Raw genomic sequence first — 15,423 nt, forward strand, 5'->3', positions numbered from 1 at the left:
GCATTGATCACTGAGGAAGGCTTTCTAATCTCTCCTTGCTATTCTTTGGGACTCTGCATTCAGATGCTTATATCTTTCCTTTTCTCCTTTGCTTTTCGCTTCTCTTCTTTTCACAGCTGTTTGTAAGGCCTCCTCAAACAGCCTTTTTGTTTTTTTGCAGTTCTTTTCCATGGGGATGGTCTTGATCCCTGTCTCCTGTACAATGTCATGAACCTCCATCCATAGTTCATCAGGCACTCTGTCTATCAGATCTAGTTCCTTAAATCTATTTCTCACTTCTACTGTATAATCATAAGGAATTTGATTTAGGTCATACCTGAATGGTCTATTGGTTTTCCCTACTTTCTTCAATATACGTCTGAATTTGGCAATAAGGAGTTCATGATCTGAGCCACAGTCAGCTCCTGGTCTTGTTTTTGCTGACTGTATAGAGCTTCTCCATTTTTGGCTGCAAAGAATATAGTCAATCTGATTTCAGTGTTGACCATCTGGTGATGTCCATGTGTAGAGTCTTCTCTTGTGTTGTTGGAAGCAGGGAACATTAGACTGACATATCAGTGGAGATTTCTTTTCTGCCTCTTGTTATTGGAAGCATGAATCAGACAATGTTTGATTTTCCTGTCTCTCTAGCCTTCATTGAGCAAGAATATTTATTTCTCCTTTAATGCCTGAGATGGAAGGTTCTATAATGACTGTTTAGTATATCCCATTTTGCATCTGTAAACACTTCATATTAGACTTCATCTGGCAAAGGGTATTTTTACCTTTGCACACCCAGTTCTGTACATAATGGATTGTCAATATATATTTATTGCCTGTTTGGGAGAATAAAGTTTAATGTAGTTATTGCCTTATTTGCAGTTATATATCTTTTCATTGAAAAAGTCTAGACCAAATTTAGCTTTCTGATTTTAAGTCCACTTCTGCCTCCAAAGTTTATCTAAATAAGCAAATAATTATTACACAATTTGCAAACGTTTGTAGGCATTGCAGAGGCCCATCTATTCCATTATATATTTTATCACTATTTGAGATGCCAAAATTGTGTTAAAAGTTTGTCAAAAATCTTTCATTTGTGAAGCCTCAAAACAAAAATCAAATTTATGGGGGGTTCAGGATGGGGAACACATGTACACCCATGGTGGATTCATGTCAATGTATGGCAAAACCAATACAATATTTTAAAGTAAAAAAATAAAAATTAAAAAAAAAAACTTGTTTCATTTTTTAGAAGCAATAAGCTTTCTTTAAAATTAGGTTTCATTCTTTCAGATTTTTTAAGGAAAAGGTAATTTTAAAATTGGCATACCATTGTAATCATTGTGTTTGGCAAAGTTTTAGAAGAAATAACCTAGTTCTCATTTTTAGTTATCAAATCAAGCTCTGTGTGTTTGTCCGTGTTAGTCACTTAGTCATCTCCAACTCTTTGCGACCCCATGGAACATACCCTGCCAGGCTCCTCTGTCCATGGGATTCTGCAGGCAAGAACACTGTAGTAGGTTACCATGCCCTCTTCCAGGGATCTTCCCGATCCAAGGATCAAAACTCCATCTCCCGCACTGCAGGCAGATTCTTTACCATCTGAGCCACCAAGTGTCTCTTTCGACCTCACTAAAAGACGGGGGAATCAAAATAGAGTGTTTACATGTATAATGCAGTTATCCTTTGTAGTATTTGCTTTTTTGTGTTATGCACTAAAGAAATTATGAGAGAAAGGATAATTCTAGTGAACTTGCACAGCAGAGAATTAAACAGGCAAACTGTGAGCTTCTCCTGTGTCTGTGTAACAGGAGAGCTTCCCTGGTGGCTCAGATTATAGAGTTTGATCCCTGGATTGGGAAGATTCCCTGGAAAAGGAAATGGCACCCCATTCCAATATTCTTGTCTGGAGAATTTCATGGACAGCTGAGCCTGGCAGGCTACAGTCCATTGGTTTACAGAGTAGGACATGACTGAATCACTAACGCTTTTTTATCCCCCCCCCCCCCAATTCAGTGTGAAAGCACACTCTCTGGGCAATCACAGAAACCAGAAAGAAAATTTACTAGTTTTATTAATTCCATCCTCCACTCCTTTGTACAACCTCCCAACAAACAAACTTGCACAGAGACAGACATACACAGATTGTCTTCAAGTCTTGTGTTTTGTGAAATCACTGCCTAATAAGTACTGGAGGGCATGCAGTGCACTTGCCATCTTTGCAAGCACTTCCAGGTTTGTGGTTCCTGGTTTCACCTCCTAAGAACAAGGGTTGAACTAGAGATACTTGCTGATTTCAGGAAGAAATAATTATTGCTTCAACCACTCACTGTTTATATAAAAGAAAAATAGAATAAAACACAATGCACATTTTATAACTGTGAAGTGCCTAGCACACAAAGAAATGTAAGAGACAGATATACATTTAAATTTTCATTTGCAATATAGTAGACTTTGACACGGAGAAGACAATGGCCCCCCACTCTGGTACTCTTGCCTGGAAAATCCCATGGACGGAGAAGCCTGGTGGGCTGCAGTCCATGGGGTTGCGAAGAGTCGGACACGACTAAGCGACTTCACTTTCACTTTGCACTTTCATGCATTGGAGAAGGAAATGGCAACCCACTCCAGTGTTCTTGCCTGGAGAATCCCAGGGACAGGGGAGCCTGGTGGGCTGCCATCTATGGGGTCACACAGAGTCAGAGACGGCTGAAGCAACTTAGCAGCAGCAGCAGACTTTGACAAGGCATTCCAGTATTCCTGCCTTGGAAATTCCATAGACAGAGGAACCCAGTGGACTATAGTTCATGGGGTCCCAAAAGTGCTGGTCACGATGTAGTGACTAAATAACAGAGTTACATCCTATATGTGGGTAGATCCCAAAATAGATCTACCATGGTTACAATTATTCCTAAAAAATGATTATGTCAGCAAATGCCCTTGTGGAGGATAGACATGCTATGTTGCCCTTAGTCTGGCATAGTTAGTGTTTTCTATATCTTTATGACATTTCATTCTATATTCATTTTAGCATCAGATGAAGTAGGTGGTTTATATGCAAGGTTTTGCTGCACAAAATATATACCTTTGTATGTTAAAATTCCTCTCTATGTAGTGAAGTTTTACATTCTGAGGATGGAATTTCCAGGTTCCTCAGTGAGTGGTAGGATGATGGAGTCACCTTGGATATTTAAAGTCTCTCTGATATCAAACTAAATTAATCCACTTCAAATAATAATAAAGAGAATGAATAGGGTGTTACCACTGCTCTTAGAAGTAGTGTTGTAATTTTCGCTGTACTATTACCTATGTCAGTATATGTGTATCTCCTGGGAGAACTTTGAGGCAAATAGGAAAGGGGAATTTGGCTTCCATTTCCTCAGTTCAGTTCAGTTGCTCAGTCATGTCTAACTCTTTGTGACCACATACTGCTGCACGCCAGGCTTCCCTGTCCATCACCAACTCCCCGAGTTTTCTCAAACTCATGTCCATGGAGTCAGTGATGCCATCCAACCATCTTATCCTCTCTAGTATGCTTCTCCTCCAGCTTTCAAGCTTTCCTAGCATCAGGGTCATTACCAATAAGTCAGTTCTTCACAACAGGTGGCCAAAGTATCCAAGTTTCAGCTTCAGCATCAGTCCTTCCAATGAATATTCAGGATTGATTTTCTGTAGAATGGACTGGTTGGATCTCCTTGCAGTCCAAGGGACCCTCAAGTCTTCTCCAACACCACACAGCTTGAATTCTTTGGCGCTCATATTTCTTTGCAGTCCAACTCCCACATCCATACATGACTACTGGAAAAACCATAATTTTGACTAGATGTAACTTTGTTGGCAAAGTAATGGGTCTCTGCTTTTTAATATGCTGTCTGGGTTAGTCATAGGTTTTCTTCCAAGGGGCAAGCATCTTTTAATTTCATGGCTGCAGTCACCAGCTGCAGTGATTCTCAGTTCAGTTCAGTTCAGGCGCTCAGTCGTGTCCGACTTTTTGCGACCCCATGAATCGCAGCACGCCAGGCCTCCCTGTCCATTACCAACTCCCGGAGTTCACTCAGACTCACGTCCATCGAGTCAGTGATGCCATCCAGCCATCTCATCCTGTCGTCCCCTTCTCCTCCTGCCCCCAATCCCTCCCAGAATCAGAGTCTTTTCCAATGAGTCAACTCTTCCCATGAGGTGGCCAAAGTATTGGAGTTTCAGCCTCAGCATCATTCCTTCCAAAGAAATCCCAGGGCTGATCTCCTTCAGAATGGACTGGTTGAATCTCCTTGCAGTCCAAGGGACCCTCAAGAGTCTTCTCCAACAGCACAGTTCAAAATCATCAATTCTTCGGCGCTCAGCTTTCTTCACAGTCCCACTCTAACATCCATACATGACCACTGGAAAAACCATAGCCTTGACTAGACGGACCTTACTTGGCAAAGTAATGTCTCTGCTTTTGAATATGTTATCTAGGTTGGAGTGATTTTAGATCCCCCCCCAAAATAAAGTTTTTCATTGCTTCCATTGTTTCCCTATCTATTTGCCATGAAGGGGTGGGACTTGATGCTACGATCTTAGTTTTCTGAATTATTGAGTTTTAAGCCAAATTTTTCACTCTCCTGTTTCACTTTCATCAATAGGCTGTTTAGTTCTTCTTCTCTTTCTTCCATAAGGGTGGTGTCATCTGCATATCTGAGGTTATTGATATTTCTCTTGCAATCTTGATTCCAGCTTGTGCTTCTTCCAGCCCAGCATTTCTCATGATGTATTCTGCATATAAGTTAAATAATCAGGGTGACAATATACAGCCTTGACATACTCCTTTTCCTATTTCAAACCAGTCTGTTGTTCCATATCCAGTTCTAACTGTTGCTTCCTGACCTGCGTATAGGTTTCTCAAGAGTCAGGTCAGGTGGTTTGGTATTCCCATCTCTTTCAGAATTTTCCACAGTTTATTGTGATCCACACAGTCAAAGGCTTTGGCATAGTCAATAGAGCAGAAATAGATGTTTTTCTGGAACTTTCTTGCTTTTTCAATGATCCAATGAATGTTGGCAATTTGATTTCTGGTTCCTCTGCCTTTTCTAAAACCAGCTTGAACATCTGGAAGTTCATGGTTCACATATTGCTGAAGCCTGGCTTGGAGAATTTTGAGCATTACTTTACTAGCATGATATATGAGCTCAAAAGTCTTTCTCCTTCTGACAACAGCAGCAAAAGACAATCAAACTGTTTTGCTAAAAAGAAAAGAAAGGAATACCCAGCTTGAGAGAAATTCATATGTCATTCTAAGACAGAGAACAGTCAACTTTAAATCAAGAATGTTTTCTTATATTACATGCTCACTGAAATAGAATAGCATAATCAAGAGTGTATAGAGTATACTGAAGAATAATACACTTGAAGCCAAAATGATAAGAATTTAGTCTACAATTTTTCTTTCTAAAGCTGTGTGACTTAAAGTAAATCATTATCCACTCTTGGCTTCATTTTCCCACCCATGCAAAACATGTATTTTGATGACTGGCTATGTGTCAGTTTTACTTACAAAGATGAAAAATAAAACTCTTTGGAAAAAGAAGCTTAACACTAAAGGTTTACAGATGGGAAAGGAATTATCCTTGATACTCTTAGAACCATCAATCTCTGGTATTTCAAGAAGGTATATATTGCCAAGTGAAATATGGAAAGATAAGAGTAGAAACATAGTATTTTATTTATCCTTCTTAATACAAGTTGATAGATTAAAAGTAACCCATGTGATATGTTTCAGTCTAATGTTATGTAATTCATTATTTGGAGGCCATTGGTCTTTTCCCAAGGGAAAAATAATTTCAAAATGATAATTAAAAAGATAATATATTCACTATTTAATGTTATTACTATGCAAGAAAAAGAGATGATATGTATTTTGAAAACAGTGAAAAAAATATAAAAATGGAAATAAATTATTCAAACAGGACTCAAATTTCTTTAAGATACTAGGTTAAAAAAAGATAAAAAAAATATGGTAAGAAGCTTGTCATTAAAATTAAAAACTTAACATCTCATGGTACAATTTACTTGTGCACACAGACAGTTCTAATTAAAACTGTCTCCTACTCAGAGTTTTTCTCAGAGCAAGTTTAACATCTTTGTTCTTCAAGCTGTAGATTAATGGGTTCATCATAGGAATCATATTGGTGTAAAAGATGGAAGAGATTTTCCCCTCATCCAAAGACACAGCAGAAGGTGGTTTGAGATACATGAATGCCCCTGATCCAAAGAAGAGAGAAACAGCAATGATGTGCGAACTGCAGGTGCTGAAGGCTTTGGACCTGCTCTCTGTGGAGCTGATGTGGAGGATGTTGGTGAGGATGAGACCATAAGAGACAAGGATGGTGAGACTGGGCACAATGATATTGATGCCTCCTATGATGAACACTTCCAGCTCACTGATGTAGGTACTTGTGCAGGAGAGCTCGAGCAGAGGGAGGATGTCACAGAAATAATGGTTGATGGTGTTTACATCACAGAAGGTCAGTCTCAGCATGCATCCAGTGTGAGCCATGGCACCAGAAAATGCCATCAAGTAGGAACCAAGCATAAGGCTGGAACACACTTTAGGGGACATGGCAGCATTATATAAGAGTGGCTTACAGATGGCCACATAGCGGTCATAGGACATTGATGTCAGCACATAGCATTCAGAGATGACAAAAAAACAGAAGAAGTAGAGCTGGGTCATGCACCCCATGTAAGAAATAATATTCTTCTTTGATAAGAAGTTAATCAGCATCTTGGGTGTAAATACAGAAGAATAACAGAGGTCTATGAAAGACAAGTTAAATAGGAAAAAGTACATGGGGGTGTGTAGGTGTGAATTCAGTGCAATTAGCATTATCAATCCCAAATTTCCCAGCACAGTGACCATGTACATTCCTAGGAACAGGAAGAATAGAGGGAGTTGGAGATCTGGCTGGTTGGTTAATCCCAACAGAATGAATTTGGTCACAAAAGAGCCATTTCCAGGAGCCATTCTTCTCTAAGGTGATCTGTGAGCACAGAAAAAAAAAGGTTACATCGAGAACAATGTTTTCACACAGTATCTCCTCTCAAAAGTGTGCTGTTTGGGCTGGGGATATCTGAGAGTAACCCAGCCTGGACTCATGGAATTGTCTTACCTACTCTCTCATGGAACTGGCTTACCATTATCCTGAGACTGAGTGACAGGGAATTTCACTTTTTGGGGTCTTTATAAACTAAGTAGGAAAGAATATCAAAATTTAGCCTACAGAAGAAAGAAACCACTGCCCTGTGCAGACTTGACTGCTTGGGATAAAAAACAAACAGTGGATAAAGGAGAGGTTTGGAGCAGGATTGACTCATTCTTCCCACATCTCAACATTTCTCCTTTCACTTGAAGTCTCCCCTCACCAGTAAGACTATAGGCAGAGACTCTAGCAATTAGGTGCTGGCCTTTAAAGCAGATTAGACCTGGTGGGGTGAGAACAAAGAAAATTGCTTCTTAACTAAAACTAAATGGCCAGAGTCTACGAGAGGTTAACTCTTTGCCCCACTGCTGGGCTGCTAAGTCGCTTCAGTCGTGTCCGACTCTGTGCGACCCCAGAGACGGCAGCCCACCAGGCTCCCCCGTCCCTGGGATTCTCCAGGCAAGAACACTGGAGTGGGTGGCCATTTCCTTCTCCAATGCATGAGAGTAAAACAATAAAGTGAAGTCGCTCAGTCGTATCCGACTCCTAGCGACCCCATGGACTGCAACCTACCAGGCTCTTCCATCTATGGGATTTTTCAGGCAAAAGTACTGGAGTGGGGTGCCATTGCCTTCTCCACTTCGCCCCACGTTACAGAGTAAAACCTGTAACTGTAGATGAGTGAGAGTTCTGTCCATGGAGAGGGAACTTACTGACTGATCTAATGCATCCTTTTAGGCCCCTAGTGTCTCTGAGTGTTCACTGATCCATGCCTTGAATAGACATTTTTCTAAGTTTTATGTGAGTCTCAGGGTGCTAAATTGGAAACAAATTGTGATATCTTAGATCCTTGGCGAAGAAGGCAATGGCACCCCACTCTAGTACTTTTGCCTGGAAAATCCCGTGGACAGAGGAGCCTGGTGGGCTGCAGTCCATGGGGTCGCTAAGAGTCGGACACGACTGAGCGACTTCATTTTCACTTTTCACTTTCATGCACTGGAGAAGGAAATGGCAACCCACTCCAGTGTTCTTGCCTGGAGAATCCCAGGGACGGGGAAGGCTGGTGGGCTGCCGTCTCTGGGATTGCACAGAGTCGGACACGACTGAAGCGACTTAGAAGCAGCAGCAGCAGATCCTTGGACTTCCAATTCAAACAAGAAGGGCTAGAAAAAATGGAATTCAGAAACTCACCTTCCTTTCTCCAGAAAACTCCAGGGCTTTCTTATCATTGGTTTTACTGTCTGGTCTTAGTAGGGCAATTTCAGGTTCTGAAGCTTTGGTTCCTTTGATTCTAAGACAATGCAGCCCACATGTATTTTCTGATTTGACTTCAGAATCTTTTAAATAGATCATAATTTCTGTTTATGACTTTCAGTCCACTCAAGCAGCAGAGAAAAATAAACATTCTTCTTTATTATTATTTTTGCCACTTGGTAAGCCTCAGATTTAATGTGAGGGTGATGCTATAATGCACTTGGTTATAAATGTGGCAGAAGCTTGTTCAATCTCTTCCCCAGGGAAACACTCTATGTATAATAGGGACCTGGGAGGATTGCATTTGCATCCTGTACCTTAATCTGTCCTTAGTCCCTTAGAGATTCCATAGTTGACTCAACTTTTCCCTTCACTTAGGGATTGTCCATTCACCAAAGAACAGCCAAATCTCCCATGTTCTGTTCATTTAGATTACAGAAATGAAGAGGAAGCCCTAGTCTCTTTTTTCCTACAAAAAAAAAAATGATACAAAAACAATTTATGTACCAAATATGTAAGATTCAGAAAATTGCTAAGAGAGTCTTTCACCCTGTTCATGCATGAAGCCAGACAGATTGAAGCTGGGTGTAAGGGCAATGAGCAATTGCATTTCTGTAGAATATGATTCAGAAATGAGTCCTAGCAAATCAGTACTGATGCTGTGCTTACTCACTCAGTCTTGTCCAACTCTTTGTGACCTTATGGACTGTAACCTGCCAAGCTCTTCTGTCCATGGGGATTCTCCAGGTAAGAATATGGGAGTGGGTTGCCATGCCCTCCTCCGGGGATTTTCCCAACCCAGGGATTGAACTCATGTGTCATTCATTGCAGATGGATTCTTTACAATCTGAGAAACCAGGGAAGCCCAAGAATACTGGAGTGGGTAGCTTATCCTTTCTCCAGGGGATCTTCCTGACCCAGGAATGGAATCAGGTTCCCCTGCATTTCATTTGGATTCTTTACTAGCTGGGCTACCAGGGAATCCCAATAAACTGGCCTATCAATGACTCACTTATATGAAAAATGTTCCCTCTGAGATTTTTCTAATCCATCAATTCTCTACACAGTCTAGAAAATAACTCTTATTAAAGACAAAACCAATGCAATATTGTAAAGTTAAAAAATAAAATTAAATTTAAAAAAATTAAAATTAAATTGTAAAAAAATAAAATAAATAAAAAATGACAAAATACTTTATCAAAAAAAAAAAGGAGTAAAGGAATACTGGGTCTTCAGGTGAAAGCTTTCTTATAATTTAAATTGTTCTGAAATAACAATTTTCTTCTATATCAGAACTTGAACAGTGCAAAAAACCCAGGTTTGTGTGTACCCTCACCATTTTTGGTTTCTGCACCAGAGTAGAGTTTACAGTGAGACTGTATCTCAGCCTGTTCTATCTACCTCAGTGTGGCCTTTTTGTCACCTTACAAGGTGAAGAAAGTGCTCAGCAAGTTTTCAGATCTTTTTCAGAGGTGATTGTTTCATATACAGCTGTAGAATCACTGTATTCATGGAGGGAGGTGAGCACAGGATCTTCCTATGTCACCATCTTGAACCACATTCCTTAAAACTGGGCTTCCCTGATAGCTCAGTTGGTAAAGAATCCACCTGCAATGCAGAGACCCCGGTTCAATTCCTGGGTCAGCAAAATCCACTGGAGAAGCAATAAGCTACCCACTCCAGTATTCTTGGGCTTCCCTTGTGGCTCAGCTGGTAAAGAATCCACCTGCAATGCGGGAGACCTGGGTTCAATCCTTGGGCTGGGAAGATCCCCTGGTGAAGGGAAAGGCTACCCACTCCAGCATTTTGGCCTGGAGAATTCCATGGACTGTATAGTCCCTGGGGTTGCAATGAGTCAGACATGACTGCGTAGCTCTCACTTTCACTAAAAGTATACAGTCGATTTTTTCTCAATAAAACTGCAAAAATATGAAAAGTTACTAAATAAGATATTCTATTTTTAAATGACCGAAAATGTATGGCCATTGGACTTCCCTGGTGGTCTAATAGTAAAGAATCCACCTGCCAATGCAAGGGACATGAGTACAATTCCTGATACAGGAAGATTCCACGTGTCCTGGTACAAGTAAGTCCATTCACCACAACTATTGAGCCCTTGGGCCACGACAACTGAAGCCCTTGCTCTAGTATCTAAGTGTGGCAACTACTGAGTTCGAGAACCACAACTTGAGAGCAACCCCCACTCGCCACAACTAGAGATAGCCCGGATGCATGTTTGGAACAACTTATGTATGGGAATCTATTTCTTCAATTGTAAATTTAATGAAATCTAAATAGAGATAAAGTGTTTTTAATTAAAAAATTTAGTGTCACATTGATCTGGGCTGTTCTGAGAACGTTTTGAAGGCTTAGTACAATAAAAGGTAAAAATGTCTTAATTTTTATATTGGTTGTGAAATGAAGTGATAATATTTTGTGTATATTGAGTTACATGAATCATTATTGTAATTAATGTCACATCTTTCTCTTTTACCTTTTTAATTCGGCTAGCAGAAAATTTGAAATCTCATGTAAAAGTACTGGAAGTATTTTTAAATTGGATATCACTGGTCTAGCACATAGATGGTGTCTAATAGGTTTCATTTTTTAGTTAATTTTTATTTCAGTATAATTGTTCTTTGCAATGCTGTGTTAATTTCTTGCTGTACAGAAAAGTGAATCAGTTATATGTAATGATATAACCAATCAAAAAAAATTTTTAATTTCCCTCCCAGTTAGCTCACTACAGAGAATTGAATAGAGGTTCTTGTGCTATACAGTAGGTTCTCATTAGTTATCTATATTATACATAGTAGCATTTATATGTCAGTCCCAATGTCCTAATTTGCTTGTTTTACAATGTCCTCCTCTTCTTCTTCTTTTCTTTTTTTTGTTATTGTTGTTCAGTTGCTCAGTCTTGTCTGACAGTTTGTGACTGTCACACACTAAGGTCTGCAAAGAAAAACACCAGTACTACATAAGCCTTTGCCTGCAGGGCAAGAATTTTGTTGTAGTGTCCAACATAGGTTCCAGAAAAGATGGGAAAGGTATCCTCATTGGAGTTTCAGCTTCAGCATCAGTCCTTCCAATGAACACTCAGGACTGATCTCCTTTAGGATGGACTGGTTGGATCTCCTTGCAGTCCAAGGGACTCTCAAGAGTCTTCTCCAACACCACAGTTCAAAAGCATCAATTCTTTGGCACTCAGCTTACTTCACAGTCCAAATCTCACATCCATACATGACCACTGGAAGAACCATAGCCTTGACTAGATGGACTTTTATTGGCAAAGTAATGTCTCTGCTTTGTAATATGCTATCTAGGTTGGTAACTTTCCTTTCAAGGAGTAAGCGTCTATTAATTTCATGGCTGCAATCACCATCTGCAGTGAGACTGGCTTCAAGACAGCCTATATGTCAGAAAGCATAGGGGACCCAGGATAAAGAATTAGTAGCTATCCTGGGTGAGAGAGAACAACCCAGGGCTGGAAGTCACTATAGCTCCCCCTCACCAGATCAGCAGAGAACAAAGGACTGAAAACCCCTCTCACAGCTTTCCCTGGAGAGGAAGGAAGTGCACCATACATCTCAAGACACAGCATATCTGGGGGCTGCATGTGGACTTGGCTTCGGTCTTGCTTGTTTTACAGCAATGAGGGGGCCAAGCATACTTGAAATACCTGGAAGCCCACTAAGAACAAAGAGAGAAGGCTGAACTAACACAAAGGCTGAGCAGTCCACACTGGCCAGGCTTATTAGTGCTCTCTCCAGCACAAGGCCAGCCCGTGAAAATTAGGACAGGTGAGTGTTTGGTGTAACATACAGACACCAAAGCAGAGTCAATGAAGATGAAAACTAGTTCCAGCTATTTATGAAAGCAGATGCTGATGAAAGCCAGCATCCCTGCTAAGCTGTATCACTGTCATATGTCCCAGAAATCTTATGCGTGTATTATTTTCCACAGTTCTTCACTTTCTGCCATATGGGTGGTGTCATCTGCATATCTGAGGTTGTTGATATTTCTCCCGGCAATCTTGATTCCAGCTTGTGCTTCTTCCAGCCCAGCATTTCTCATGATGTACTCTGCATATTAGTTAAATAAGCAGGGTGACAATATACAGCCTTGATGTACTCCTTTTCCTGTTTGGAACCAGTCTGTTGTTCCATGAAAACTAGTTGAAATATTTTCCAAAAGAGTTTAAACCAATACAATATCGTAAAGTTAAATAAAATAAAATTTTAAAAAATCTTAAAAAAAAAAAGAGTTGAAGATAAAGTACTCCAAACTAACTTTAATGGAGTGGATATGTAAATTACCTGACACAGAATTCAAAAAAGTATCACGCTTACTGTAATTAGAGAATAATACATAAATAAGGTGAGAATTTCACAAAGATACAGAAAACTTAAAAATACTAAGCAGAAATCATGGAGCTGAAAAATAGAATAGAGAGAATGTAGAATGTCACTCAGTCATGTCCGACTCTTTGTGACCCCATTGACTATAGTCTGCCAGGCTCCTCTGTCTGTGGAATTCTCCAGGCAAGAATACTGGAACAGGTTTCTCCTTCTCCAGGGTATCTTACAAACCTAGGGATTGAACCCACACCTCTTTCACTGCAGGAGGATTCTTTACTGCCTGAGCCACTAGAGAAGCCTAAAGAATACATACATATTTATTTACACACACACATATTTAGTAGGGTTACTTAGTGACTCAATAGTAAAGAATCCACCTGCAAAGAAGATGTGGTTCAATTCCTGGGTCAGGAAGATACACTGGAGAAGAAACTGGCAACCCACTCCAGTATTCTTTCCTGGGAAATCCCATAGACAGAGGAGTCTGCTGGGCTAGAGTCCATGGGGTCACAGAAGAGTCAGACACAACTTAGAAATAAACAACATTTAGTAGGGAAAAACAGTATCATTTTTACCTATATAGCAGGGTCCCCTAAGTAGTTAAAGTACCAGACTCTCTGAAATTTGTCAAACTGCACAGAATAAGAAGTGGTCACAATTCAAAACCCAGAACAATGACCTGTGCTACCACAATTATGGGGTATTTTTTGCAAAGCAACTCTAAAGGGAGAAATATTGAAAAGATTAAAAGACATTGTGTGATTCCATTTTGGCTGTGTGTCAGTCGCTCAGTCGTGTCCGACTCTTTGTGATCACATGGACTGTACAGCCTGCCAGGCTCTTCTGTCCATGGGATTTTCCAGGCAAGGATACTGGAGTGGGTTAACATTTCCTTCTCCAGGGGATCTTCCTGACCCAGGGATTGAACCCGAGTCTCCTGCATTGCAGTCAGATGATTTACAGTCTGAGCTACTAGGGAAGCTCATTTTGGCTGCTACAATAAAATCTGGGACTTCCCTGGTGGCTCAGATGTTAAAGTATCTGCCTGGAAACCCAGGTTCGATCCCTGGGTTGAGAAGATCCCCTGGAGAAGGGAATGGCAACCCACTCCAGCATTCTTGCCTGGAGAATTCCATGGGAATTCAGGACAGAGAAGCCTGGCAGGTTCCACCCCATAGGGTGGCAGAGTCAGACATGATGGAGAACTAACACACACACTCACACACACACACACACACACACACACACACAGTAAAATCTGCAGATTGAGGGCCTTATAAAAAACCAAAGTTTATTTATCAAAGTTCTGGATCCAAGGAAATCCAGAATCAAGGCCTTGGAAGATTCAGTGTCTGTTGAGATCCCTCTTCCCGGTTCACAGCCTGCCATTTCTTGCTATATCCTCTCAGGACCAAACAGAAAGGAGACCTCTCTGCTGTCTCTTTTACAAAAGCACTGATCCCGTGCATGAGACCTCTATCCTTATGATGTAATCAACTACCACAGTTCTCACCTCCTAAGGCCGTCACCTTGAGGATGAGGTTTCAACATAAGAATTTCAGGAGGACACAAACATTCAGTCTATAGTAATCTTCACTCAAAGACTACACATTTCGACATTTTAAGTTTCACTTTGAATTTTTTCCTTTATTCTTTGTATCTACAACCTAATATCTATGTTTAGGATCATTCCAGTATATCGCATTGGATTTTGAAAATGCTATCCTCACACAATTAGGTAGAATGAGGAAATTCATGATGTAGCATTTTGGAAAAGAATCCAAATAAATAGACAATTATTAATTATATGAATTGCAATTAGATATCCTTCTAGGAAATTTCAGAAATGTTTGTGATATTAAAAAGAGACACCAGACTCTCTTCACAAGAATTATTTTGACAACCAAAACTCCCCATTTCAAAGCAAGTAGCCATGATTGAGGGATGTTCTTTTAGTCAAATCTTGTCATATTTTGAATTTTTAAACAAACCAAAAGAATAGAAATCCTGGGGGCAAAGGCAATGGATAATTGCATTTCTGGACAACAGAACTTAGAAATGTGCCCTAGCAAGTCCCAGTGTTACCGTACATGTATTATTAGAAGAGTAGTGCAGTTATCTGGGGTTTACCCTACTATGCATATCAAAAGTCCCATCAATGACTTATAGGAAAAAGGTTTCCTCTTAGATTCACTAGTTCATATAGATAAATTATCTACATAGTCTAAAACATAACTCTTGGCAAAGGAAAGAAAGGACACCAGTTTTTAGGGGACAGATTTCTTAAAATTTGGAGTATCCTAAAATAAGCTTTTCTTGTGTATCAAAACTACAACCTTGTGTGAAAAAAAAAATAATGTGTTAATTGTCCTTGCGTATTAAGGAATAGAGTTATGAGGTATGAAACAGTCCCTATCAGTGAAGAGAAATAGTCTCAATTGGAAATTGTTTCAGCAATAATCTAAGTAAAAAGCTCCCTCTGATGAGAACTTTTTTCTTAAATAATATCAGAACTAACTTAAAAGAAAAAAAAATTGCTCTAAGAAATATATCAAGAGTATAGAAGAGATTTTCCTAGAAACACACAACCTACCAAAAATGAATCAAATAAATATATGTGGCAAACAAAAGAGTAAAATTAGACCATTATCTTA

General features: G+C 39.9%; 1 protein-coding gene across 3 annotated transcripts; it reads right to left on the reverse strand.

The window, feature by feature from the left end:
• Window positions 1–598: 598 nt before the first annotated feature.
• Window positions 599–15,018, reverse strand: LOC109554212 (olfactory receptor 8B3-like). Of its 3 annotated transcripts, none has more exons than XM_070782419.1 (2): window positions 6,067–6,982; window positions 599–618 (listed from the first exon to the last, which is right to left on the reverse strand). In XM_070782419.1, exons 1-2 carry the CDS (start codon window positions 6,980–6,982, stop codon window positions 599–601), a joined length of 936 nt encoding a protein of 311 aa, XP_070638520.1. The 3 variants fall into 3 exon arrangements, with proteins under 3 accessions (XP_070638520.1, XP_070638521.1, XP_070638522.1); XM_070782420.1 differs by lacking the exon at window positions 599–618 and adding an exon at window positions 3,187–3,191; XM_070782421.1 differs by lacking the exon at window positions 599–618 and adding an exon at window positions 15,001–15,018 and having other exon boundaries at window positions 6,050–6,988.
• Window positions 15,019–15,423: the final 405 nt, after the last annotated feature.

This window comes from Bos indicus, chromosome 29 (genome assembly GCF_029378745.1).
Source record: "Bos indicus isolate NIAB-ARS_2022 breed Sahiwal x Tharparkar chromosome 29, NIAB-ARS_B.indTharparkar_mat_pri_1.0, whole genome shotgun sequence".
Classification (NCBI taxonomy): domain Eukaryota; kingdom Metazoa; phylum Chordata; class Mammalia; order Artiodactyla; family Bovidae; genus Bos; species Bos indicus.

Excerpts from the sequence above, each read along its gene's own strand:
- LOC109554212 (XM_070782419.1), bottom strand. The coding sequence starts at position 6,982 with ATGGCTCCTGGAAATGGCTCTTTTGTGACCAAATTCATTCTGTTGGGA. Across the intron at positions 619-6,066 it reads TGCTCTGAGAAAAACTCTGA|GAAAATCAAACATTGTCTGA; the intron begins GTAGGAGACAGT and ends CTAGAGAGACAG.